At 43.7% G+C, this 27697-nt stretch overlaps 1 protein-coding gene across 1 annotated transcript; it reads right to left on the bottom strand.

The window, feature by feature from the left end:
- Positions 1-1767: 1767 nt before the first annotated feature.
- On the bottom strand, positions 1768-25287 carry CAPN9 (calpain 9). The gene is made up of 20 exons (XM_054629171.2): positions 25075-25287; positions 20156-20225; positions 19619-19737; positions 18906-19039; positions 18384-18552; positions 17800-17883; positions 17520-17605; positions 15715-15792; positions 13248-13408; positions 12309-12466; positions 11479-11687; positions 10789-10825; positions 9622-9702; positions 9065-9122; positions 8432-8496; positions 6034-6102; positions 4580-4658; positions 3808-3924; positions 2685-2743; positions 1768-1885 (listed from the first exon to the last, which is right to left on the bottom strand). The coding sequence occupies exons 1-20, from the start codon at positions 25285-25287 to the stop codon at positions 1859-1861; spliced, it is 2073 nt and encodes a 690-aa protein (XP_054485146.2). The 3' UTR covers positions 1768-1858.
- Positions 25288-27697: the final 2410 nt, after the last annotated feature.

Genomic DNA, 27697 nt, shown 5'->3' with positions numbered 1-27697 from the left:
CGAGTGGGCAGAAAACTTCTCAGGGGGTGTTTTTCTTAATGCATGAATTTTGTTTTTAAAGCCGAGGAGATTTTTGCCTTTACCTCATTGCTCCCACCTTTATTCATAATTTTTGTGTAGCAATCCTGATTTCTCTAGACAACATCAGCTCTGTGGAGAGCAACAGAAAGCTACACTGGTAATGCCAGGTATCGAGACATCTCTTTTCTTCTGCGTGGCATGTGAACAATGGTATATTACAACAAATTTGTATCCACATCTAAGCTTGTACACACTGAACCAGTTAAAGATCTGTGGATTGGGTTTTTTGTTTCAAGTGTGTGGCTGAATGTTCATAGGACAGTCTAGATTTTAATCCAAACTTTCACAAATTTAGACAGGTGTCTCTGGTGCTGTAAAAGAGCATACAATCAGCACATCTGAAAATCAATACACCTCATGGGGCTGAGTACTTCAGTTAATCAAATACTGCAACCATCAGCTTTTGCTTAGCTTCCAGCTAGCTCCAGAGTATTTTCTGCATAGTTACAAGTTTGTAACTGCTAGAAAAAAGGAAAGTTGGTATTTTAAACACCATGATCTGTACATTTTTTATTGTTTGAGCTTCACCTTTACTGCAGCTTGATTTTCTTTCCTGAATTGTTCATTAGGTCTAAATCTAGAGAAAACAAAACCCTGTCTGTCTCAGTGATCCCAGACAGTAGGGAATGCAAGGCTAGCCTGGGGCCATCTGTTACACTGCAAGGAAGGTTTTAGGAAACAAAGCCAGCCAGTTGATTCATTATAAAATAGACACAAGTTATGAAGATTATCATGGAAACAAATCCTGTGAAGACCTCTTAAGTCCCTGGCTGCTATTACTGTTACTTTTTAAGTCAGCACTGGCTACCCACATCACATGAGTAATACTGTGTAAGTCACAGATGCAAAATAGCATCTGCAAAGATCAGGACCTTACCAATGGGTACATTTACTTAATTTAAATTATTATAGTTGTTCTTCTGGAGCATGGCTGGTGTGGGACACAATCTCAGACTGTCTGGAGGAAAATGGCCCCATGCAAGTTCTCACTGTCTCAGCAGTAACGTGTTTCTCTGAAGATGGTGACAAACTGTGTGCAACTATGCAGAGATGGGCCTGTGGGACACTCTCTTGCTACACAGCAAAATGTGAAGCAGAGGAACTTTGCTGGTAGCAGAGGAAGGACTAAGAAAATGTGAGGTGCATTAATTCTTCCCTAAAGTTATACCTGTGATGAACGTCAAACCTTAGCGTAACCATCCTTCTAAGGAACCCTGGACCTGGGACCACAACTATTAAGAAATGAATTTTCATCCATACAGTCCCTAGTGTTTCTTTGTCCACAGCTCACCAGACTGCAATTCGTGTGGCTACAATGGGGTACTTGTCATGCAGCCACACATTGTGCCCGGAAATAAATTCCAAACTGAGCAAGTTTTATGCAACCTTGTATTTTCGAAAACACCTTACAGTAATCAGTAGCCAAGCATCAATAAAGACTTTTAATCACTGTAGTCTGTGCCATGCTGAAACTAAACACAATCCTATTTCATAAAAACCTGTGGTCATTCAGGAACAACAGTTTCAGCCTGCTTGAGAGGCATGTACTCCCCTCCAAATGCTCAATGTCAAATCCAGTATTAGGCTCTACCAAAACCACATGATCTGACACTTGAACTCATCCACAGGACTGGAGAACAGAAAGTGGAGGTAGAATGCATGTTTCTCTGCAGGAAATCTCCTGGTGAAGTTTGCATGTGAAGGGGACCTCAGCTCTTGGGGCAAAAGTCTCAGCAGCAAAGTTGCAAGAAACTCCTGGCATCCAAATCAGATTTCTTCAGATGCTCATTCCCAGGCTGATAAACTAGTATCAGAAAAAGGTCAACTTTACAATTAAGTATTTCAGGCCCTTCTCCCTCCCCATGTCTTTCCCCATATGAGAGCCATTCCAAAGCAGTACTTTGCTCTGAGTTGACCCCAGGCAGGGAAAGGACCTTTGCTCACTTGGCTTTTACATCCTGTCATTAAGGAGAGACCTCAGCCAGCAGGAAGGAATAAGGCAAAGCACTAGATGCTGGAAGCAGAAGCTACTTTATTTGCATCCCAGACGTCTATGTTCGTTCCCACATTTCCTTTCCCTGGGAATTCATTGTGCCTCACCCCAGGAAGCTTTGGCTTAGTGTGAAATGAGAGACAGCTCACAGCAACAGGGAGACAAGGAGAGCACAAGAAAATAAGAAACCTGTGCTGAGGATTGTGAGAAGCAAATGATAGACTTGCACAGGCGAGGCTGATCTGAATTCCTGGGGGACTCAGGGGGAGTGAAAGACCGCCCCATCCCCCCCATCCCCATCTGCTCCTTCCTCTTTGCCCCACTGAAACCTGGCAGCCAAGGATGGAATAAAAGCAGAGAAAGGGGCATGGGAAGCTGTCAATATGCCACAGGGCAAGGAAGGAAAGAAATAGCGTGGAGGAGATTTAATCAGTAAGTGGGCTGTAGTGGGCTGTAAAATTCCAGCTGTGGTGAAACCTATAGCAGATACCCCCCCTGCACTCTCATGGACACCTGAAGTGTCATGCAGAAATACCCCAGCTCTTAGAAGAGGACAAAGCTCTAGAGAAACCCCATCATTTTGTCAGTGCTTATGAATCTGTGCTCATACCTCGCCTATATTCAGGTTAATGAACTCCTTGTTTTTCACACTCAGTGCTTGGAATACTCCTGCAATGAGAAAGGGACAGCAGTGCTATAAATACACCTCATTCATATTCATACACGAGCTCTCCCTCCCACAACCACGGACAGACGGACGAGTGGCCATGCCAGGGAGAGGGAAGGCCTGGTGCAAAGGCAGATTGCTTAGGATTGCTTGGTTGTGGTAGCTCCTCTGACAAAGAAAGTCCTTGCAAGAGGAAATGTCTTGCTGATTTAAGGCCTTTAGGCAAGGGTCACTTCAGGACTTGTCTGGAAGAGGTGTCCTGAATCTGCTAAACAGTCAGATTTGGAGTATACTCTGAAATCAAGCCAAGCAATTTGCATTCCTTTATAAATCTTATTTAACTTCCATCTCTCTAGCAATAGGATTTAATAATTCTATTGCTACAGTCAAGCCAGAAAGTAAAGAGAATAATAAAAACAAAAAAATCAGTGAAGAAAGTTGATTTTTCTTCTCATAGAGTAAATTGGGTTTTATTTGAATTCTCAGCCACACTAATGATCACTTTATCCAGCCATCTATCCAGCCTTTTAACCTATCTCTACTACTGCTGCTTTGTAATGAGAGTGACCCTGTGCCAGAAGTGAACTGAGACCTTGGGTGCCTTGATGTACAGGGAACCACATCTGAAGCCAAAAGGGAACATGTTGTGTAAAAGGTACAGGAAATACCTGCCCAAGCACATGACAATTTTCTCTTTCCATGAAGCAAAAGGGATATTGAATTGGAATATCCCTTTTGAACCTTGAACTTCTGTGATCCCAAATAAAGCTCCTGGGTGAGCCACAAAAAGGGTTACAACATGGACTTTACCAGCATTCTTCACATGCCTTCAACATTGCTGCAGAGTTTATGTAGCAAGCTCTATTCACATGGGGAAATTTTCCATTGGCAGCAGAACATTTTTCACGTTACAGGAGAAAAGCCACCCTAAATGCAAATGCTAAACACAGCTCCTTTCTGTTAGCCTCGTACTCCATCTCAGATATTGTGCAACATGCTCAACAGCCAAAAGCAGAACAATTTCTTTCTCAAAGGGGATGAAATTCCAGAGGAAGGAGATACTCACGACTCGAATTCTCAAGGCGTATGACACAGTTCAGAAAATCATCAAATTCAATCTGGAACTGCTCATCAGAGTATCGGAGGACAATCAGTTGCAGCAGGTAATTGTTGAGCTGGTATCCTTCCCAAAGACACACACAAAGAAAAAAAGAGCAACCTCACATGTCAGGGGCAATCTACAGATCTCTATTTACTAATCTTGAAAGACACTTAATGGGAGGATACTCAGTGGCACACATCCGTCCAGAAAGAGATCTAACCACGAAGTTCCTTAAGTCTGCAATGAATAACAAACTCTGAACAGGGAATTTTTCAGGCACTGCAGTTTCTAGTCCATGTACACTTTGATGTACGAGTGACCATTCTGTCTTCTTGAATTTGGAGGGATTTCTGCAAAATTATTCTGCTTTGATAAAAATAAGTTGTGATAAAATACCAATGCAGTGATCTCTCTTCATAGCAGCTTACTTGCTATTCCTTCAATTCTTGAATGTAGATGGACTCTGAAGTGGTCTGTTTCAAGGTCTAACCCTACACATGTGCAGCCCTGCTGAGTTTAACAGAACTCAATAAAACACAGAGATTGCTCTGACTGCCTGCCTTTCAGGACTGGGGGTAACTGGGGCAAAATTCCCCTATTCTATGTGCCTAGGTTCTCTCTGGGGTTTAGACCTCCTTCCTGTTCAGGAGCACCTGGCCTGTGTGATTGGTTGTCCTCTTCACTCACACTGATTGGCCCAACAGGTTTGCCAGATAAAGTGCAGTGCTTGTCTTACCTGCAGCTTTAAGAGCACCACGAAGCTCATAAGAGGACATGGAGCCAGATTTATCAAAGTCAAATTGAAGGAAGATACTCTGTTATGAAAGGAGTACACAGAAAGCTCAGTACTGGCATAGGAAAGGGATAGGAAGGGAAGGTGTTCATCTCCAACTGCACAGCATAAGCATTTAAGAAAGGTGATAAGACTTTGGTCTAGATCCAGTCTGATTTTATAAAGGAGGAGCAAATCTTCGTCCCAATTCTCTTGTCATATAACAGGTTGTTGTGACTTAAACAAGTACTGCCAAATGCAAGCATTAAAAAATAATGAGTTGCTCTTGATTAAAAATGTCGTGATTTTTTTAAAAAAAGTGATTTTAACTGGAAAGATGTATTGTTCTGTGTCTTTTAACTGACACATTCTCTTAATCTTCTTTTATGTTTTTCTCCGTAGTTCTGAACACTAGAGACAAATTTTAACATGATGTTAATATTCTCACTTACTCATTTGCTTCTAAGTGTAAAAGAGCTGAATAGCCACATTCATGGTACAACCAAGAGAACTGGTCAAACAGTTTGAGGTTTGACCTATATATTAAGCAGTTTTCAAGCTGGAGTTAAATTCCATCCTTTTATTGAGATGACAAATATGACTCTCCTTTGGAATATGAGTTATTTGGAGCTGTCGTCACATTCAGCTTAAAAATTTCCAGCCAATATATGTGCAAATCTTCCTACAGGATACAAGGATTTCTCAAGCCCCTTGCTGAAACACAATGTGTCCTTTGTTAAAAGAGATGTGGCATTAGTAACCAGAAAAAGTGTTGGCCATTTTTGATGGGCTAGACGAGAAGCAAAGAACTGCATATTTTGAATACTTTGGTGAAGCATGAATTCAGAAAAACCTATTAATGGCCATAAGGAAACAATTATAATGTCTTTTATTTGAATATTCAGTCTGCGATTGATTCTGCAAGCCTACTTATTCTTACTGCCACATACAGTGGCAGGAAAATATGTTTAAAATTAGAATAAGCACTTTCCCAGACTTCATCACAGTTGACTCCTGAGAGATCAGTAATGAAAATGCAGGGACTTAGGAAATGATTGTTTCCTACTAGTCATGAATCATCACTTTCTTCTGTACAACAGCAGTTATGGAAACTCCTTAAGTTTCCTTTTGAATGGCTTGCTTTTTAGTGTCCATTGCATTCTTTATCCCAAACATAGTTGATTAGCTTACAAAAATCTCAGTTATTTCCAGAAAACCATTATGGTTTATCATCATGGAAAGCTAAGAATGTCTCTGACTATCCAAAACAAACCCCATGCTTTAAAACATTTGTTTTGTGTTAAAATTCATGGCTTGAACACACTCCTGTCTCCATTTTTGTCTGCTTTTACCTAATAAACTGTTCAGGAAGTAGCTAATAAAATGGAGGAAAAATTACAGTGGATAATGTCACCTACTATCCATTTCTTCAGTTTTTCCCAGAAAACTTTGAACTCACTGAATTCCAGTTTCCCGTAGCCATTGGTCTGGTAATATGAACTAAGGAAAAGGACTTCTTATATGAAAGTCCAAATTCAGTCTGAACTTATCAGAGTAGTTCCCTTAGGAAGAAAATGTTGACTGGAAAGCCTATGGTGCTGCTGAAACTGGCTTTGGATTTTCTCAAAAGGTAGAGCTCCAGCAGTTACAGTCATGACTGTGGCTGTGATACTGGAGGAACATTATGTGATGTAAAAACACAGCTGAGCAATTCAGGCACTACATGAGGAAGAAAGATTATTCTAAGGCAAGAACAGTTTTGGATGTAAATGGGATATAAATGACTCAGAGAATTAAATTACCTGATTAAAACAAATTGCTACTGTACCCAAAGGAGTTAGTCAACCAATGTGCTCTTCAGTATTTTTATCTAGAGACCAGGCTCTGTTGCAATGGCTCAACAAAAAATTCATGGGAGTAGTGGGGTGAGACTGGCAAAATCTGGTCCTTGTGGTCTGAAATAAATGCCTGTATAGCAGTTCTAGGAGGCAATGATTAGATCTGCCTGGCCTTCTCTCTGCCTGAAGCGAGGGACTTATTTCACTGAGTTACTGATGAACTGAGCACAGTTCATTTGCAGGATGAGGCACCTGTTCTGAAATGCTAAATAAGGAATGGTCCCATTCCCTTTCCTTTTTCCATCTTGCCAGGACAAAGCCCTTGCTCAGATGGACACTGGCTCAGTGAGCATTCACAAAGGTCAAAACATGCCAAACAGGGTCTGACTATCACCTGCTGTTATTTGAGCTGGTGACATTATTGAGGGCACCCACAGATCCCATGGACATTCTCACTTCTGCAAAGGGTTTTTTTACCCAGCCAGGTTCTTCTTCCCAGGGTCATGTAGAACTCGGTCCCTGCTCCTCACCACCCCATGGTGACAGTTGCCAGGGAATTCAGTAGCATGTGACACACAGGAGACTGTGCCAGCATTGACTTGGATTTTCGTTTTTATGGTTTTGCTTCTCCATTGTGCTCCAAATAGCATGGCCAGAGTGGGATGATTGTGTCTGCATTCCTTGTGCTTCCAAAGCAGAGGAAGAGACGTCTCCCCATTTATTCAAAACTATGCAGAGATTTGCTTGGAAGCATTGCAAATCATGGAAACTATTCAGTTGTATCCTAAATAGTAAACCTAGAACTGCTGCCATGCTCCAGGGTCAGGCACAGGGCCTGGCTCTGTGCCAATACCATGTAAGGATGAGAGGTGAACATGGACCAGCAGCTCCCTACTGAGCCTTGGTTTTTAAGCAACGAAATTTAGGACTGGTCCCATTTCTCATTGCATGTGCACAGTTATTAATCTGCATTGAATTTTAATATTATAAACTAGCTTTTACAGGATAAAACTCTGTCTGCTTTTGTTTTCTCTAAATGTTTTAATGGATATTACCTCTGTCATGGACTGGAGCAACAAAAGCAAAAGATAAAAACATCTCAGCTGAACAAGCAACACATAAACCAAATATTAGATACTTGCCTTGGTAGGACTGTTTTGTCTCATGTGCAACAAAACTGTTTATTGGGAAAGCATACTGCAAAAGCAGCTCTACCTGAGGAGAAGCCATGCTTAGCAAACTCAGCAGGAACCAGAACTCTGCAAAGGACAAATCTGGTGGGGAAGCACCAGGGCTGTGATTTACCTCACCTGATGCCAGAGCAGTCATTCAGCACCCCTCAGCTGAGTACATCCAGAAAAATTAATTACACCACCTCTTTTGCTATCTACAAAGGAAGTCTAGAAAGCTGGCTTAGATGTAGACACCTACACCACAAATGCCTAAATTTGGAAAGACAACTCTCACCCACGTCTGTTTCCTGGAGTCCCAGGAGCTAGTTGAAAGACCAGATTTTCCAGTTTTTAAACTGATTGTTAAAAAAGAGCTTTGATATCAGCAATTTTCACCACTGCTGATCCTTAATTTCTGACCCATAACTTGCATGTACAACTCTGCCTGGTGAATTTAGCCTTCCAGACAGCAGACTTCTCTTGAGTTAAGTTTTCTAGGTCTCTTTCAAATAAACAACAGCTTGAAAAATGCCCTGTTCTATTAAGCTTAAGATTTACTTCTAAAGGTGGTCAGCATTAAAGCATCTGCCTCTAAGTCTGCAATATAAAACAGTTTGTGCTGAAACTCTTAACCCTAAATTTCTAAAATAAAAATCAGGATAAAACAGTCACATATTTTTGTTTTCTTTGGGTGGTGATCTGCCATGACATTACCAAATCCATTTCTGACATCCACAACATACAATGTTATGGACAATTCTATTAATTCTTCATTTAGCCTCACAGGCACTTATTTGAAAGGATACATCCATAAGAGAAATTATATTTCGGCATGAAATGAGACTTAACTTCTTGAATTTTATATTCTTTGCTGAAAAAGAACAATAATAAGAAAGAAATCATGGGCAAAGCTGTCTTTTATAAGCAGAAAGGAGGAAATAGTACTCATGAACAGAGATAGCTGACTCTTAGTCCTCATTGTGGGAGGGCTGTGAACTAGAAGATGAAGGCAACTCTCACCACAGAGAAGTCTCATTCCAGACAGAAGATGCATTTACTGGAGACAGGAAATACTGTCCTTGATTTGTAAATCAGGAGATGAGGTTCAGTGACATGTTTCCCACTGTACAAAGGGCCTGTAGCAGGATCATGAGCTACATCCAGGACTTAAAAGTCCCATTCTAGTGCTTGTCCTTCCACAGCAGAGTGGCAGTGCAATAGAGAGCTGGCCTCACTGAGCTGACATGGATCATGCTGGAAGCAGGGAAAGCTCCTGGTTAGATCATGGACCAAATGCTTTCCTGGCTCTGCCCTCGCTGGCTCAAGGACACCAGGCTGAGGTCATAGGACAGCCTTGAATTTTCTATATGTAAATGAATTAAATGGCAGATTTTATAAAGTTATATACAATCCTTAACTTAGAAGTTGCCAGCACGTACTTTTTTTTAATACAGCATTCAGAACATATTCAAGCTCTTCTGCAGATATCGCCAGGTCCTGCAGAGGAAAAAAAAAAAAAAAAAGTGAAGCATCTGTTACTTGAATGTTTCTGTAATCAGACCTAACCAGAAAACACAAACATCATTCATCTGTACTTTATTGCAGCTCAGCAAAAGAGAACCATACAAAACCCAGAAAAAGCTAAAAAATGTAAGGTCTGGGCAAATACAGGAGTGCCTGCTGTGCCTAAGTCTGCCTGAAGGAGATCTCAAGTGGGAGCTGTTGATTCAAAGAAAACTCAACTGCAACTGAACATTAAACCAGGCAGGCTCCTTCAGAGCTTGAGTTCTAGCTTTGGTCCTCCTGCTTGCTCACCAGGGACTGCACCCTTATCCATCGAGCCATAAGACATGGTGACATCTGGTGCCCAAACAACACACTACAACTAAGCATACTCCCTAAATATTTTGTTTCATGTATCCACGGCCCTGTATAGGAGCAGAAGCATTTCCCCTCTTTTTACATCTGGCTCTGACCCAAAGTGTTTTGCACTCACCTTTCCTGAAATCTGCTCAAACAGTGCCCGGAACTGCTTTTCTTCTTCAGTTTCTTGTGGGCTTGGGGTTGGATGTAGAGGCTGCAACACCAACCACACAAGTCCTTATAAGAATTGTAAAACATGACATTTCTCCTGCAAATGTGCACCCTGGACCAATGTACATCTTAAAATAAGGGTACACATGTTTCTGAACTCTCCCAGCCACCTCTCTGCCCAAGGGGAGTCTCACCTCTCATTTCCTTCACCTGGACAAGTATATAGTGTGCCATTGCCTTGGTAAAACCAAGAGCACCCATCCTGGAAAACACCGCTCTCTCCTCTCATCCCACCCAACACCATTCTGTTTCCCTGGACCTCCAACAACCACAGAACTGTTGAGCTCTCTCTCGTGGCATCATCCTGGGACCTTCTTGAGACCAGCAGCCAGAGGTGGCTGCACTTCAGCATGCTACCCAGCACAGATTTATTTTGCTACAGAACATGGCCCTGAGATTGCGGAAATGAAGATGTCGTTGTTCGCTGGGTTCCCGGAGAAGAGTTTTACTAAAGAGGGACAAATTAGATCTTGGCTTAGCTTGTTTCCATGGAAAGGCACACCACAATTAATGGCTTATTTGCAGGGATACATTTAAACAGGAGCTGACTCAGACCCAGCTGCAATTAGTGCTCAGCAGGCAGACCAAGCCATTCAAAAGCAAAAAGAATTCAATCACTTCAGTAGGCATGTGCATGTGTAAGCATTCCCTCTCAAGTCCTGCGGATACTGAGAAGTAAAATAAAGATATTTGTGTGCAAAATTAATGCAGGTCTATTAGACACTCTCTTGCTTCTTATTTTTCACAATAAATAAAATTTTAAAAGATGTGAACGGTTGTGTGGCTCCCCAGTGCTAATGGGTGGTGCTTTCACTGCACGTGTGGTGGCTGACACCACCTCTCGTGCTGGCTGGCACTGACTGCCTTCAAGGGGATGGGAGGCATAACAATTATGATTTTGATTGTTACAGCTCTTTTAAGCAGAGCTTAGCATTTCAGTGACATACACAAAGCTGGCAGTAGTGTAACATTCCTGTAAAATGAACATGGTTTAGCCAAAGACAGCAAAAGCAATGTGTGCCAGCTTCTGCTGAGCTATTCCCTTGCTACTTTAACTCTGTAGACTTACCTCAGGAAGATCAATGGCAACGTTTTCATCTAGATCCCTGGAGAAAACAAAACCTTATTTGGTATCTGAAGGTATTCAACATCTGCTTGGGGTGGAAGTTTGATGATTACCTTTTCCCCAGGTGAATGAAAAAATGTTTTTTTTAACATAACAGGTTATGTTTAGGTAAAATTCATGAAACAAGCAGACTTTTGCACTGTTTAAATTTTGGTATAAGCCCTTAGAACAGACATTAGGCAGGACTCAGGGAGGACACAGCTGTGCATGTCATCTGCTAAAGAATTAATCTCATTCTTTGTTCATTATTCATTGTGAACACATTTTTTCCTCAGTATGCTTTTTTTAACATAAAATTGTCTTTTGGACAAACTTTGGGAGGAAACAAATAGGAAACAAGCACTGCTGTATTCACAGAGCCCCAGACAGTGCCAGCAAGCAGTTCTTCCCTGTCAAACATCCAGCAGATTCATCATGGCACACCCTATTTTCCCACCTTCTCAACCCCTCTCAAAAAAAGGTTGGGTTTAGCAAAAATGGAAAAGTACAAACAAAAAACCCCAAATGATCAAGAGCTTGCCATGCTGGGTCTCTGATGTAGGGCTGGATGCCTGGCAGCCACACTCTCCCCAGCAGCCAACAACCCCATGTACAGGGGAGCACTGGAGGGCCCAAAGCTTGCTGCTGACTTACTCAGTGATGGCCTTCTTCTCAGAGAAGATCCTCAGGCAGAAATCTGCCTCCTGGTGTGGCTCAAATGTGGTCGGAATGAGAATGTAATCACCCGGTGGCAGCTTGAATCGGTGGGATACTTCCCTTAAATTGATGTAGGTTTTGCTCCTGGCCTTGGAGGCGTGGTACCTGAAGAAGTCTTTGCCCAAGTGTTCATCTGTGCCAGGGCTCTAGGAGAGGAAAAACAGGCAGTGCTGCACTGGCCAGGGTGTGCTGAAAGCCATACTCACCCCCTTCCTAATCACAGAGACAAATTCTGCCGGGCACAAGTGTCACTCGAGGCTGTGATCCTGACTCGCATTCCCTCTCCCAGGTACCTACTGTAATTTAGCTCCCACCTTATGGCAAGGACCCACTACCATTGTCTTTTCCCACCCAGAAGGCAGTCTCAGAGTACTCTGGGACATTGTCTTCCTACTTAAACATGCCCTGCCATTAAACACCACCATCCCAGATAGGGTGTCACACAGACAACAGATTCACCAACCTCAACCTCACTCAGGGACAGGCATCGGTGATGTGATGTGCCCCAGGATGCTCAGAAGAAGCAATATTCCCTCTGCCTGAGCCAGGCAGGGGGTAACAGAATGGCTGAGGGGTCTGTTCAAGGAGCCCATGGCCCTGTGGGGACTCCTAAATTCTCCTCTGAGAGGACTCCATCCTCCACAGGCCATGATGCAACTGTTAGGTTACTTACTAAAGGTTATTTTAGATGCAAGGGCCCCAAAAATGGGGCAGGAGAAAGTTCCAAACAGCAATAGTGCAGCTTCTGTGCTGTAGCAGCAAAGTACCTCATAAATAGAGTAGCCAATGGTCAGCATTTCAGCTCCAAGCTTCTTGAGTTTACGGCGACCCTTTTGCATCAGTGCTGCTATGAATGTGCACTCCTCTTGTCCATCGTCCTTCTCTGTCAAATGCAGCTTGATTTGTGGATTTGTCCAGAAAGTCTCTGCCAGTGTAAAGAACACCAGAGAGTTACTTGACTCAGAATAGTAAATCACCACTACTACTACAAAAACACCCCCAGCCAAACCAAAAAAGACAATGAAGATGAGGTTTCACTCAAACTTAATTTTCCCATTAATCATTATACTTCTTTCCACTAAGCTTTGCAAAAAAGTAAGCCAAATCCCAAAGTCCTTCATGGAACTAAGTGTAGGAAAGATTTTAGGCCTGGGGCCTCATTAAGTTACTATAGTTCAAATGAAGTTGTGAGATGAAATTTTGTTAAAATTTCATAGCTACAATGATCCCACAGTGCTGGTGCCATTCTGCACTAACACAGCTCAGACCCATGACACAGCTTCAGAGGCACATAAACATGTTGGCCGATCTGGGCTTTTTGTCGCATTTTACACTTGCTGCTGCAGTTTAGCTGGCTAATTGGAACCTAGTGCTGCTCATGCAAATGTCATTAAGAGGTAAATCAGATCAATGAACCTGAGAGCAAAACCAGCAAAGTCTTTCACCACAAAGTCTCAAGTGGGACCATTCATTTGGTTTGTTCATTCAAAAAAGCCAATCACAGAAAGGTCTTATCATTAAAGTACAGTACTCTTAAACCACACAGTGGTTTGAGATTCCTCATATGTCCCTTTAGCTGGTTCCTGTCAGCTGAACTGTCCTGCACCCACAACTCTGGCCACAGACCTCCTCTCTGAAGAGCTATAGCTGAGAGCAGGTAAAGATTTCGGTGCCTGCTTCTCATTTTCAAACTGGTATTTACTTACCTAGGAAATTCCTACATCCTCCTGCAGTGGCTCCCCGGACCCAGCTTCCTTGGTGGATGGCCACTTCCCATTTGTGGGCAGTGCTGTCTTCCAGGGCATCTGGAGTCAGGTTGCAGATCTCAACTTTGTCAAAATGCACTTTGAAGTCTTCAAACTTCATCCTGAGCAAAAGAAGTGGTAAGGAATGGGCAGCCATTCATCTTTGTGAAGGATGCCCAGCAGAAGCACTTATCCCCAGAGCCCCAGGGCCAGATCACCAGTTCATGCAGAGTAGTTTTGGTGACCATGTATATATGCCAGCAGGAGAGCAACTAGCTTTCACTCACTTATACTCTAAGCCTGAGGGTAGCCTTGGTAGGCTGAACTTCCCTCTGAAAAAGAGTTGATGCATTACGTCTTTGTGAGGGCAATTTGACATCTAGATATGTTCTCTGCTCTGAATTGCTATCTGGAAGAGCCCCCCTCTCTCCCTGGACCATAGAAATAACACACAGAAATGGATCTCCTCCCTAACACAAGCTTCTGTAACTATCCTTTTCCTCCTGTGGCAGATGCCTAACAACAAAATGGAGTAGTAGGAGAGCAAAAGCCCTCCAAGATGCAAGTTTACCTATGGCAGAGGCAGATAGGCTCCAGCAAGCCCCCAGTGTGCCTCGTCCAACAGAGCTAATTCCATTTTTCCTCCTTATAACAAATAGATGTCTGTGGTGGTATTAATTTACACTTGCTGTGGGCCATTTTACAACTTGGTTTTGGTGTGAAAAGAAACAGCAGGGTTTGCTTTGCTGAGTTCTGCCCTTCCTTGTCAGCTATTTCCTGATATTGCTAGCCCTAGATGCTGCTTATTCTCACTCTGATGCTCAGGACACTAAAGTGGGGGCAGCATAGCAAAATCTCTCTAAATGGCTTGGTTCCCTGGCCACACAATGCAATTTTGGGCTCTTTGGAAATGTGCTGCAAAGCAGAGGAAGGGGTTGCCCTTTATAGATTTGACTTCAAGGAGGTAAAACACCTGTTCTGATTTCCCTAGAGCTGTTCTGGGTTTGTACTTATGAAGGGAAAAGACTCTGACCCTCTGATCTTAGGAGGGAAGGGACTAAGACTAAGAAGCTGATTCCTTAGCCAACCACAAGATGCCCCTTTGCATCTATTAGAAGCACCTGGACAGGACCAATCTGAAATGCATTAGCCAAATGCCAAAATATCTTTGGGGTAATTAATGAGGTCAAAATGTCCTCAGCCTGTCACCATGAAGATTTTCTTCAGTTCTCACAAGTCCAAAGGACAAAAGGGTTTAAAAAGGGACTTTTTTCCATTAATTTCACTATTTATTTGATGCCTACGTGCACACTCTTACCTCTATCACATGGTCAGGCCTTAAGTTCTGCCCTGTATTGAAATACTTGCTGGAGTTACTTGGGTTCCATGTAAAGTCTTTGTCTCCTTTACACTCACCATGTAAGCTACAGCTGTAACCAGGTCAAAAACAGACAAAAAAATCCCACCAAACCCAAAGCCCAAACAAACACAAAAGCTTTTTGAAGAAGCTGCAAATGCCCTGATGCATGTGCTATGTCAATAGAAAATAACTCAAAATATCTTATGTAAAAATACAGTAACGGAACAGCCACTGGACCTACTTCCCTCCCGTTATCAAAATTTGTCATAAATCATTTTGTGTGACTTAACATGCTGCACTGTCTATCTCAAATAACTTCTCAGGCCTGAAGTTGAACTTTTGTTTAACTTGCAGGCAAAACCTGGAACAGCTCCATTGCATACCTCTCTCAATTTACCTATGTGTAAAAGAATTGAGCATCTGGCCCCAGAAAATGTGATCCAACACATTGTCACAGCACAATCAATATAGGGCAGGGGGATCATGTGCAAGTCAGCCATCTGCTCTGTCTGAGATCATGAATTTGGCATGAAGAACACTTCACACTTCTAAAGCAATTTCCACCATGTTGGTTTCTTTTTTTCTCTCTCATTTCGTCATTTCATTTAATTTTATTTCATTTAATCTCTTCTTCAATTTTTCCACAATTTCACATGTATCTTGGTGCTGTTTACTTTATGCAACTAGTAGTATTGCTTCTCAGGACTCATTCTCTTCCAGTACACGCCCAAAATGAATCTTGAAGGCATTTCATAGCTGACACAGTACAATACAATGCTCCCTTTTGTATATCCTCCCTTTGTTCATGGGAAGGATTTAAAGGGTGTTACATTCATGGGAGACACACAGTATTGAAATACCAATGACATTATTTTTGAGGGCTTTTGTTATAAAAACAGGTATAGGCACATACGAAACACAGAAAACAAAGGGAGCGTTCTACCTGTCCTCTCTTAGGCAGAAACTGAGAATTTCATCATGCAAAGGCTTCTTCCTTTATTGCTTGTTTTGGCCACTTGCACCTTGATTTCTGATTAGAGTCCCAGACTTTAAGAACCTGTGTCTTACCAGAACTCTCCATCATCCCGTGCTGCCTGAGACAGGCGTCTCTGCTCCGATGGGCTGACTGAGCGCCACTCTGCAGAGCTGCGGGAGAACAAAACCAAGCTTTACTACAGGCATGTGGCAATCCATTTTGCCTGGCTCAGAATGGCTGGCAGGACATAACAGCAGGCTGTTCTTCTCTCACGTGTGTTTTATTTGTGCAGCTTACACAAACACAGTTGCATTTAAGAGGTTTCCTGATCCCGTTGGCACTCATGGTTGCAGAGACTAATTGATGCAGCCAAAAGCAGCACCAGGCCAAAAATCCCAAAGTTGCTCCAGAGTGGTCTTTATGTGAGTTATTGACATTGGGACTAGTCTCAGGTGTTTGGGTTGGAGACAGTAGGGCTATTGGTAAACCTCAAGATGTTGGTAAGTAAACACTCTCCTTAAATCTGTATTCCATCTGTATCACCATCATCTTTTTCACTCTTGTTGCTAATTTAGGGCCAGATGTTTTTTCAAGATTGAGTCAGTGGGAACTGACTGCACAGAGAGATTCAGTGCTGGGGCCCGAGGTTAAGCCTTCACCTCCTTTACACGCACCCCTTTGACTCCAGCTGTGGCATATCAAAACCAAACAAAAACCTGATAAAGCTTTTCAGGAAATGTGGAAGTGCACTAATGTATTTCCAATTTGACATAACAAACTTAAGGAGTAGAAGGCACCTTGTGTTGTGGTTTTTAATTCCAGCAACCACTGCAAAATGTTAAGAGAGGCTCCTGTACTGACCTGCAAGCCCCTCTGCATCCTGAGTTCCAGAAAGCCTCCCAAGGGCAGAGTCAGAGCTCTGCTTTGCAGAGACTGCCTTTTTGATGAACAGCATAAACTGCCAGATGCCTGTCCTGATCATAACCTCTCCATCTTTTTCAAATTTAAGAACTCATTATACATGTCAATTATCCACGTTTTTCTTCAAGATAAAGGATCTGAGCTGATGTGGACATATTTAATTTACTTCTGGGCCATGATAAGGACAGGGAAATTTGAAGTAGTCCTACAAATGGTTACATGTCTCAGCAATATTAAAGGGCCAGGCAGGTTATGGTTCCTCTCCTCTGCGTCTATGTGAATTAAAAAAAACCTCAGTAGAAAAAGTGAAACAAAAATGAAACAATGAATATGTGAAAAATATACTGAAAAGTGTGTGCTGGAGAGGAATGTAGTGTTGATTTTTTTACCACATATTTTTTCATTTTGTGTTGCTTGCACTTTGTTTACTGTTAGTAGTAAAACCTGACTGGTTTTCAGACCAACCCTGCTGTGTTTTGGAGTTCTTCCACAACTTTAATGGCCATTTATTATTATTAAGGTATTACTCCTGATGTGTTTAAGAAACCCCAAACAATAAACAGAGAGATGCAAGCTACTCAAAGGGGGTAATACATTATCAGTTTCAGCTTACCTGTAGTAGGACAAACTATGGATGTTGTGTTTCAAGTACTACAGCAACAGGCTTGTAAATATTTAATAAAAAAAATGTGTAACTTTTACAATTGGGAGTGTATTAATATTAACTTACTTATATTCATGCATGATTTCTGCTGATGCTAGGTTTTGGGGGCTAAACAACCTTGACAGTGTCCCTGCATTGCGCTGCTTTGAATATGCTGAGGGGGAGATGCTGTGGGGCAGAAATACTGTTAGGCACATGCAAACTCTTGGTTTAGTTTCCCATGGAGCAGCTGGGGCTGCAGGAAGCCAGCTATGGAGCAGAAGCTGGGATGTGGCCTTTGCAAGCCCAGGGTGTAAGGGACAGTGCACTCACTTGTCACTCCAAGGGCCGTTCCACTCCACCTGTCCCCACGGGTTCCTTATCCTGATGAGCTGCACTTGCCGGCCCCTATAGCTCACCTGGGGAAGAAGGAAATGCAGAAACAAGTGCCAGGATCTAGGGAGCAAGGCTTCCCCAGTGTGCAGAGGCTGGTGTTAACAGCTGGGAAAAAGGTGCAGAGTGACACAGGAGATATGGGAGGGAGAGTTGGATTGGAATTTCGATAACTTCCCCAGGATAACTTCCCCTCCTTGCCCCATGCTGCTGGACATACCTCCTCAATGCCAGTCACGGAGTACGCATGGCCTTTCACAAGGCCAAACGGGGTTCGGGCTTCTGACTCAGCAGCACTGCTGGTCTGGAATAGGGGAAAAAACTGTGAATTAACCTCTCTCTTCAGAGTGAGATCACAAGTGGTGCCGCCTGGTCCCTTCCAAGCACCAGGCTAACCAGTGGCTAACCCATACTACAAACAGGGAACTTGTTTTTCTGCTCAACCATGGTGCAGTGGTGCCCTTTTGAGAAAAATATGGAAGGTTTTAAACATTGTTTAAAATGAGGTGATTCCAGGGTGGAATTCCTCCTCTTCCCCTTTGATTTTGTTTTAGCACATCTACATTTCCAGACTGAGATCAGGTGTTCACATGGTCTCATTTCTTGTAAAAAGGCTTTGATGGACCGTGATGATGGTGAAGGGTCCCATCAGCCAGCTGAGTATCACACTGCCTAGTTCAATAAATTTTAACTAGTCTTTGCAGGCAGTAAACTTCATCAGGAGGAAAAGTGAAACTCAAACCAGAAAACACTGAACCCCAAAGTTGAGGGCACCGAGAAATTGAGACCCCATTTCTTACTTACATCAATAGAACAGCCCACCATTGAGCATCTTTTCAGGGCTTTTCCTAGGATTTCATAGAAATTGTCAGGAGCCTCCTTAACATCATACGTTTCTCCTATACCCCCAGTGAAATCCTCCATGGCCTCTATTGTACTGCCACCCTTCAGAGACTCGTAGCTGCCATTCAACCTGGAAAACACACACTGACTGTGAGAATTGCTTTCAAGATATCCATGTCTGAGAGCTTTCTCACACATGTGTAGAATTGCAGCAATAGCACTGAAGTAAAAATAAGTACCCCAGAGTGTACCCAAGCAGTAGTATTGGGGTCATTCTGCTGCCCTTTTTAGGTCCATTTTTAATTCATCCATTTCTCTGTATCTTTATGGCCTGGGGGTGCTCCTTCTTTAGTGCCAGTTGTCAGGCTGGCAAGGGCAGCAGCAAATGCTGGAAGCTGCTCACTAGAATTGTGAATACCATATGAACAAACTGTGAATAATGTATGTACAAGTAGCAAATTATGTATGAGCAGTGGGACTTACTTGGCATAGGCTTTCTCTAGTAAGGCACTCCAAAATTCATTGAGTTCAGCTGAGTGCAGGAAAACCAGCCGGCCCTTGAAGGTGGGCAATCGGTCATCAATCACGACATCCAGCCACTCATTGTGCTGCCAAAACTGTTTAGAAAGGATGGTGCATGAATTTGCTGACAGCACAGCATTTCCTGAGAGCAGGATTCTGGTGTCCCAGAATTTCTAATTGTAAGGCTTGATTAGAAGACATGTAAATCATCTGTTCCTGCTCTGCCCTGCAAGGCTGCTCTCTAGGAAGGGTGATCTGTCTTAGAAAACACCAAGACTAAATGTGTAGACCTGTACTGTAGCTCCTTGCCTGGACTGCGTCAATCACACCAATGTTCACCACATAATTCCAAACTCCTTTAGGGCACACGTGTGTTACAGGTACCAGTTCAACTCCTTTAAGGACTTATATCCTAAGTGAGGTGTGTGCGCCCAGGAAAATGTGAAATTATTTTTAAAGCTATGTATTTCTTCACATAACAGGAATGGCTGTGTTTGTGCCTGTTACGAGGCTGACGTAGCCCTCTAGTTTGTTACTCAAAACATGAACAACACTGTAAGCTCAGAAATCCTGCTGCAGTGTCTCCTCTGCAGTACCTGTCAGCCTCACTGCAAAATAGACCATGAAATGTAATGACAGAGATGGGTTCATTCTGTGATAGATGTTCACTTTACCTGGAAGTGAAATATTCCAGCGTAATCTGGCCCAAAATTTTGATCCAGTGGCACCACTCTTGCTAGTGCTTTTTCATTCAGTGTGAGAGAAGCTATGGCTGCTAAAAGCCAGCAGTCACCTGTGGATTGAGAAAGGGGAAAGAGGAGGAAAAGGGGCCAGAGGAGATGTTATGACAGCTAGCTGCCACTTCCCCTGAAACCCAAAAGACAGCTTGCATGTCCCCAGAGAGGGTGTCCCTGTCTGGCCAGGGCAGACTGTGCTTCAGTCTGGAGGGGCTGGCAGACAAAAGACTCCCTTGGGCTCACAGTACCCTGGAGTGAAGGTCCTTCCCTGACCCTGAATCCCACTGCACCAAGATGGCCCCTGGCATGGATGGGCAGGAGCTATCCAAGAAGCAGCCGTGGGCCAGGCAAGCCTGGGCAGGACCTCCAGCTCCACTGCTGCCACCAGCTCAGGAGGGACAACATCCCCTCCTCTGTGAGGACACTGCTGCTGCTGCTCCACACAAACACATCCACCCAGGGGGAATCACTCACCAAGATCCCCTTGACAAATGTCAGTTCTGGTGGCTCCTCCAACAATAAACTTGGGGTCTTTGACAATGTCCTGCAACAGTGAGACAGAGAAATTACTTAGAATTTCTAAGGAAAAATAGGAAAATATCACCATCTGCAAGTCTGCTGAACCAGACTTGCAGCAGCACTGACAAACCCTGTGTGCCCCACAAGCTGTATTATCCTGCAGCAGTGTTGCCACCACAAAGAACAAGATGGGCAATCCTTGCTAATTAATTACAGTGTAGAGCAATTAAAGAATCAACTATCCTCATTTTTTTCCTAATTAGTTGGCTGCTAATGAAAGGCTGGCATTCTTTATTCATCTGTAGGCAATTGTTAAAATATCATAGCACAAACTCATCCAGAAGATTGATGTCAGGCTGCAGCCCTGGTTAACAAGGCTTTTTGTTAGCTTGCTTTCCTCCAATGGTTGAAAAAAATAAAATTGGCAATTTACTTTCAACTGAACTAGTAAGCCTTTTATTTACTTGCATGTAATACCTGGTACATACAGTGTCTGACAACCATGAGACAATTTCCTCCTCAAAAAAGCAAACAACAAAGCCAGCTTCAGTCCTGCTAATTTTTAGGAGGAGCTAACACTACCCACCACATGTGGTCAGAGGTCAGAGGGAATGGTGCTCATGGTGCCATTACAGCAGTTCTCAAGCATTCATTAGACTGGTTTAGTTCAATTACTAGTACCATGTCTGGATAGAAAAATTATAGTGATAAACCAATTAACGTGGCAGGAATTCTTCTCCATTTTCCCATGAACTGTATATTGAATGTAATTGATTGAACTGAATGGAAAAGGGGAGAGGAGAATATCCAATATATTACTGGAGGAATATGCCTGTAGTTAATCAGCCAGCCCTGAAACATTATTGCAGACCCTGTGGCATGAAGCAGATCCTTCTGCCTAAGTGGCAAATGAAACAAATTAATGGGGAGGGCAGGGGAAATGGAAGAGCACATTCAGTCATTTAATCCCTGCATTTGCCTAGATTAAATTGAGTTGCTTTGCATTCGTATCACTGCATTTTCTCAGACCATAGGGCAGAATATTGATAGCTTTGTTCAGCTCCCTGCACTTATTGCTGAAGCACCTGCTGCTGGAGCCAGGGCACTCCCCTCAGTGAAGCAGCACCGCTGCTGCAGAGCTCTCCCTGCAGAGGCAATAGCCAGGAGGAAACTGGTTTGCATAATTTTTGTTTGCTTTTGCTGGGGAGGAGGTGGTGGCCAGGTTGTGCCTCAGGCACAGGTGCCCCGGGGAGGAGGTACCACAGCACACCATGTCCCCAGAGTGTGGAGCAAAGGGAAGCAAACAGCAGCTCCTCCTCACCTGGCCCGCCTGCTAGTTAAATACACTCAGTCTCATTGGGACTGGGCATGAACAATAAAACCACAGCTCATTGCCTTGAGACATTGATATAGCAATGGCTGATAAAGTAGCTGATGTTCAACAACACACTTTGTTTTATCTCCATTGCTCTCAGGAGATGTAATTCTCATTGAAACTAATGCATTTAGCTGTTACCAAGAAGCCCTGTGTGTTAGCAAGGGACAAGATAAAAAACCTTTCCACTGACATGGGTTTGATTTGTGACTCATTGTTTATAACACATCTCTGTAACTCATACATGGAAAAATGTTTTCGATCTCCTGTGTCTAGAGCAATCAAAAATAATTTTTAAAAAATCAATAAAAAGGAATTAAAAGGGTGTTGACTGGACTTGTGCCACATTCTCTGATGAACAAAAGAAAATGCACTACAGTTTTTGAGTGGGTGGTGCAAAAATAATGTTAATTTTGAAAGGACTTTCAGATAGTATAATAATGTATCAGGACTTTTGGCATGTTAAAGGACAAAACCCAGCATTCACACACAGCATGCAGTAACTTAAGGATTCACCTGCACAAAGGCATTGCCTGGAAGGAGGAACATGCAGTCTTCAGAGCGATGAAACACAGTGACCTGTGACTGTCCTGATGCTGCATTAAAGCTATGTTTCTTTAAACCCAAAAGAAAACAAATTGCATCCCAGTGCATGTCTTGCACTGGTAGAGGGGACACATAGAGAGCTAAAACACACTGGGAGTGAGATTGTTTAGGTGATCTCTGTGATTACATTTCTCTGCCTGGTCCCAACTTGTCATACTGTTTGTCCGTGGCTGTTCATACTAGGAATATTTCTTTCTTACTTCCTCCTGTAGACTCTAGACTCATCTGAAATTGGTAAAACCCATTTGTCTTTCCTTTCTTGAGTTGGATTTTTTTCATTCTTCAATTTATATGTCTACCTTTCCCAGACACTGAGCTGTTGAATTAAGGAAAGGAAAGGAAATATAATGAGAAAAGAGTCTTATGTTCTTCAGATTGTTCTAAAATTTTGATAAAGGACAGTTTGAATTTGAAATTAAAAAGGATTTAAAAGTATTGCTAAACAAAATCACTAAATGTCTGAATCGTGGAGCACTTCACTTATGTAGAAAGTCAGATATTCATCTGATGCAGATCCAGGTAGCTCACTGATTGCAGTGGGAGATTTACAGATTAGTGCTAGGTGAAGGTCTTGCTCATGCTGCTACAAACATGCATATATGCAGATATATGCATGTCAAAGTAATGAGAAAGCCTTCTCTACTCTCATTACTAAAGATTAAACTCTAACAGATTGTAAATCAGAAGATTTAGATTATTTGTCCCTGCAATCACCCTCATGTACTGCGCTACACTTAACCAAGCTACTGTAAAATACTGGTGGGAGATGCAGTAAAAAACAGTCACCATGAAAGAAGCTGGAATACAGATACCCTGCACAGAGGCCATGATTTTGTGCTCAGCCTCTCCAGCTGTGGCAACTCACCTGGCACATGCTCCAGGCCAATGTTCCCTTTAAAAAATTAAAATGTGTTAAATTGAAATTGTTACACCACCTCTATTTTGCTGCTACTCCTGACAGATAGTAGAGATGAAACTGATTTAGTTTAAATGCTGAGGAGACAGAGCAGAACATAACTAATACCCTGTCCTTACACATCCTCTCAGCCTCCCCTGAGTTTTATTTCTTGCTGTGCAGCTCACAAAAGTGTGTGGGGGGAACTGGAGTAAAGGCAGATGCCATTTGAGGTAACTTACTCATCCTGGAAATGTTTCCAGTTCAGCATACAAAGATCCTGAAGAAAACAGACCATTCTCCACTGCCCCTGTGTACCATACACAAGGGCACACAAGCTCTCAACCACTCCTGGTCACATTTTACACCAGATTTTAACTATTCCGAGCCCTAAAAAGACAAACTAGCACCTGAGAGCTGGGCAAAGGCAAACCATTCTTTAAGATTTAGTGTCCATTTTTGATGCCTCTCAGCACTCTAGAGTCACCGCCCCCGAAGCATCTCAGCCTCACAGCCTCTCCTGTGCTGGGAGGCAGCCCCACAGAGCACCTGGCTTTCTGGAGCACACACAGGCAGCAGTGCCTGTGGGGGCTGCACTTAGCATGGGCTAGGATCTCCAATTTTTTCAAAACTGAAACTTGTCCAGGAGTAACAGCTTTAATTCTACTCTGTATCAGCAGTATGTTAACTACAAGATGCTGAGGCACTGAAAGCTTATCATTGGGAATTAAGATAATTTAAACCCTTCTTTAAGCTTACTTTGTTCTTTCTCTCCCTTGGTATCACTATCACCAAAGAAAAGTTTTTTATAAAGGAAGCAGCTCCCAGACTATGAAGAAAACGCCGAATAAACATCAGTCCTTAGCAAAGAAATGAAATGTTGCCACATTTTTTTCTGTGGTTATTAGTTACAGGGTGAAGTGAGAAGAAGGAACCTGGAGCGATGCTGGGTTTATGATCTGAGAGCGTGTGACTGGTGCAGCTTCAGGCTCCTCCTGTGTTATTAATGACTGTTATGCAAGATGCATTAAGAGATACTCACTGAGCCCTTGGCTACTGCTGAATGGCTCAGTAGCCATAGCATGCAGTTGTAATCTCTCAGTGCTCCCTGATGGAAGTGAGCAGGTAAGTGTAAGACTCTAGTGCTGTAAAAGTTAAAAGGTTTGAATTTTTGAAGTTGATCTCATTTATGAATTTCCTACATTAATAATAAGCAATTTTACACAGTTAGAACATTATCATAATGTATTTTACCCTTAATTCCCTGCGTGCCCTCTTACTTTCATCTTTTGTCTGGCAATAATGTAAGAGAGAAGCTGATTACGAGTCCTTTATGCATGCACATAAATACACATGCATAAGTGTGTCTGTACAACAAGCTACACCTGAAACATGGGGTGAAGCCTTCCAGCCTTTCATCCTGCAGCTTGAGCTCTTTGTGAGGGGCATCCCAATCCTAAGCCACTGCTCCTGAGGTGGGAAGGTTTTCCCCCCATGTCACTGTTAGTTTGGATTGATATACACACACGTGATCAGGGTCTAAGAAGAAAAAAGTTTTTATTCTGCACATTCTCTAGCTTATATACTCTTAACAAAGCGTGATCTTAACTCATTAATTACATTACAATAACTTATTCTATTCATTGGTGTAAAGCAATTAACGTCAATATAATTGGCAAAAGTTTTACAGAAATTTAATAAAGTACATATACACATCTACTTAAGCATGTAGTCTAGCTTACAAAAATTTTCATGTATCTTTTCTAATCAGTTTCCATGCTAACAGCTTTGTCTTCTTCTTTGCTATAGATACACCAGAAAATCATCAATTGTTATTTCTTCTAACTCAGTTTTGCTTGCCGGCTAGCTGTCAAGCCCCTCCATACTCCCACACTTCATCTCCACATCTCCCTGAACAGGAGGTTCTTGGTGCCCCCCTGAAGCCCAGCTGCCTGACCTTGGGCGGGATGGGAGGCACAAACACAAGGGCATACTCACCCCAGGCCTCTTCCAGACGAAGGGAATGGCTGGGTTCTCACTGAAGAAGAGAGACGAATTGCAGGCAGGGAAGTCGGGGTCCTCGAAGAGGACACCCCTACGCAGGCACTCCCGCTTCAGCTGCTCGTAGCCCTGTCCCGAGCTGTGCGTGCCTCGGGCACCGCCGGGATGCGCAGCCGGCCGCGGCTTCGAGTCCTGGTGCAGATAGGGCATGTCTGCCGCCCACCTGCCCGGAGAGACAAGGCTCTCTGGTGGGGACAGAACAGGTGGGAAAAAGGAGAGGGGAGCGAGGATACCAGAATGCCTCACGTGCCTTGTGAAGGACGAGGGGCTGGGAAGGGCTCTGCGGTGGGTGAGCCGGCAGTATCCTCCAGCCCTCCTCCGTGTCACCTCCTTGAGCTGCTGCTGAGCGAGACTGACCTGCACAGCACCAGAGACAAACACCCTGAAAGCAAACAGGGAGGGAAGGCGGCCGGTCCCGGACACCCAGGGAGCGGCCCGGGCTGCCCTGTCCTTCCTTCCTTCCCCGCGGCTGCCGGGCCAGGAGGGGTGTGAGGGGTGTGCGCGGCCCTGGCACCGCTCCCGGCCCGGCACGGCCCCGCGGGAGGCTGCCACGGCCCGGGGGTGGCTCCGAGGTATGCAGAGCTCAGCCAGGGCCATTGGGCTGGGCTTGGGAGGGAAACCAGAGCCCACGGAGGGCTGCGGCCGCGCTGCCAGCTTGCCTGGCTCTCTCTCCCGGGCGGGAGAGCGGCCTGGGCTGCCTGCGGCAGGGCTGCCTTAGCGAGCAGGTGGGTTGTTGCTGTTGGACATCATGCAGGAGGGACAGCAGGGACAAGAGATGCCCTAGCCGTGGCTGCTCTGCTGGCAGAGTGCAGAGCAAGGGCTGGGTGTGCACAAGAGGGGTGTGCAAAGCTAGTGGGGAGGACTTGGAGCTGGGTACATCCTGGGCAAACAAAGCAAGAGCATTAGAAAATCCCTGAGGAGGGATTCTGATGGGCCGCACGCTGAAGGAGTTCTGCGTGCACTGTATGGTGTGATTTTAAAACAAATACTGATTGTCACTGATTTCCAGGTTTCATGACCTTGTTCATCTGAAGGGATTGGAGCACAGGTCTTATGAGGAGCAGCTGAGGGAGCTGGGGTCATTTAGCCTGGACAAGAGGAAGCTCAGAAGGGGCCTTCTTCATGGAAGGTGTTGTCAAGCATTGGAACAGGCTGCCCATGGAAGTGGTGGTGTCACCATCCTCTGGGATATTTAAAAGATGTGCAGATGTGTGCTCAGGGATATGGTTTAGCAGTGGACTTGGCAGTGCTTGGTTGGTGGTTGGACTCAATGATCTTATTAGTCCTTTCAAACCTAAATGATTCTGTGATTTTTCTGCTTACCAGCATTCACCTGCACCATTTTATCTCACGTTGGATGGTAAAACACTGGCTGGAGAGAATGCCAGACAATGCACCATGGATGCACTGAAGAAATAACACTCAGAGCCAGACATAGACATTCCTCTCTGCTTGGAAAGGGAGGAGATGCCACCCTCTTGGAACAAATTACAGTTCCTGTAGTATAAAACACACCCCTGAGTACAAACAGCACTCTGCCTCCCTTTGCTTTAATTGGCCCTTTGGAGGACCAGTTTAGCCTGCTGCCAAGAAATGATTTATGGAGAGCAATTAGGTGAAACAGAATTAGTTCCTCTCTGTTCTGCTATTTTTCACAGCAGTGCTGGGAGGAAAGCTTTCTTTTTCAGAACGTATATTCCCATGTTTATTCCCCATAATTGCATCCATTGTTGATATCTGCAGACTCCTGCTGAGACCAAGTTCCCATTGTGCAAATATGTGGATACAGTCCAAATCTGTGAGAAGAGGCAGGCCTGGTGCTCCAAACTTGGCCGTCATTTGACCAAACTTTAGGTTTGCACAATAGACTCCAAGTTACTCATGTCAGCTTTTTCCACAGCCATTGAGAAGACCAAAACCTCCAGAAAGTGACTCACTGTGTACTCATCCTTGAGATCCCTCTGGAGATGACTGTGTCCTTCATTTGCCTCTAGACAGACCCTCATGGGGGGTAGCTCAGGGTAGATGCCCAGATCAAATGCATAGAGTCAAGTGAGAGGAATACCAGATATCAGGTTAAGGCAGGTAAAAGGCATTTTAGTGCCAACACAAGCCCCGGGATGTGAAGTACCCAAAATCTCATACTCAACCATCAGCAAAACCAGGAACTTTATCCATAACACCTCTGTGTGGGCCAAGGCACATTCTCATACACCAGAGTAACATGTTTAATGGGGAAGGAGACCTTCAGTGCCCTAGACACACAGACTGCACACATGCTGTGTCCCAAGGAGGGTAATCATGTATCACCTCAGGAAATTTCTTCCTTTCAGAGTTCAGTTGCAGATGAAAATGTGTGGGCTGAGCTCTACAGGGGCTTGTCCTGCTGCAGGGGAATGCATGCGGATTTTCTCCTATGTGAACATTCTGGTGTGCAATAAGAAATTTTTTCATGCTTTAGCCTTTCTCCCAGAGGGCAGGGACAGCATTTCCTTCTCCTTGCCCTGCTGCTTCATGTCATGGCACTGCAGGAAAATTCATGTCTCTGAGATTTCAGCCT

Source organism: Agelaius phoeniceus, chromosome 3, assembly GCF_051311805.1.
Source record: "Agelaius phoeniceus isolate bAgePho1 chromosome 3, bAgePho1.hap1, whole genome shotgun sequence".
In the NCBI taxonomy this organism is placed as follows: Eukaryota; Metazoa; Chordata; class Aves; order Passeriformes; family Icteridae; genus Agelaius; species Agelaius phoeniceus.
Note: the sequence above shows the minus strand (reverse complement) of the source record. Positions and strands in the feature narration are given on the sequence as shown.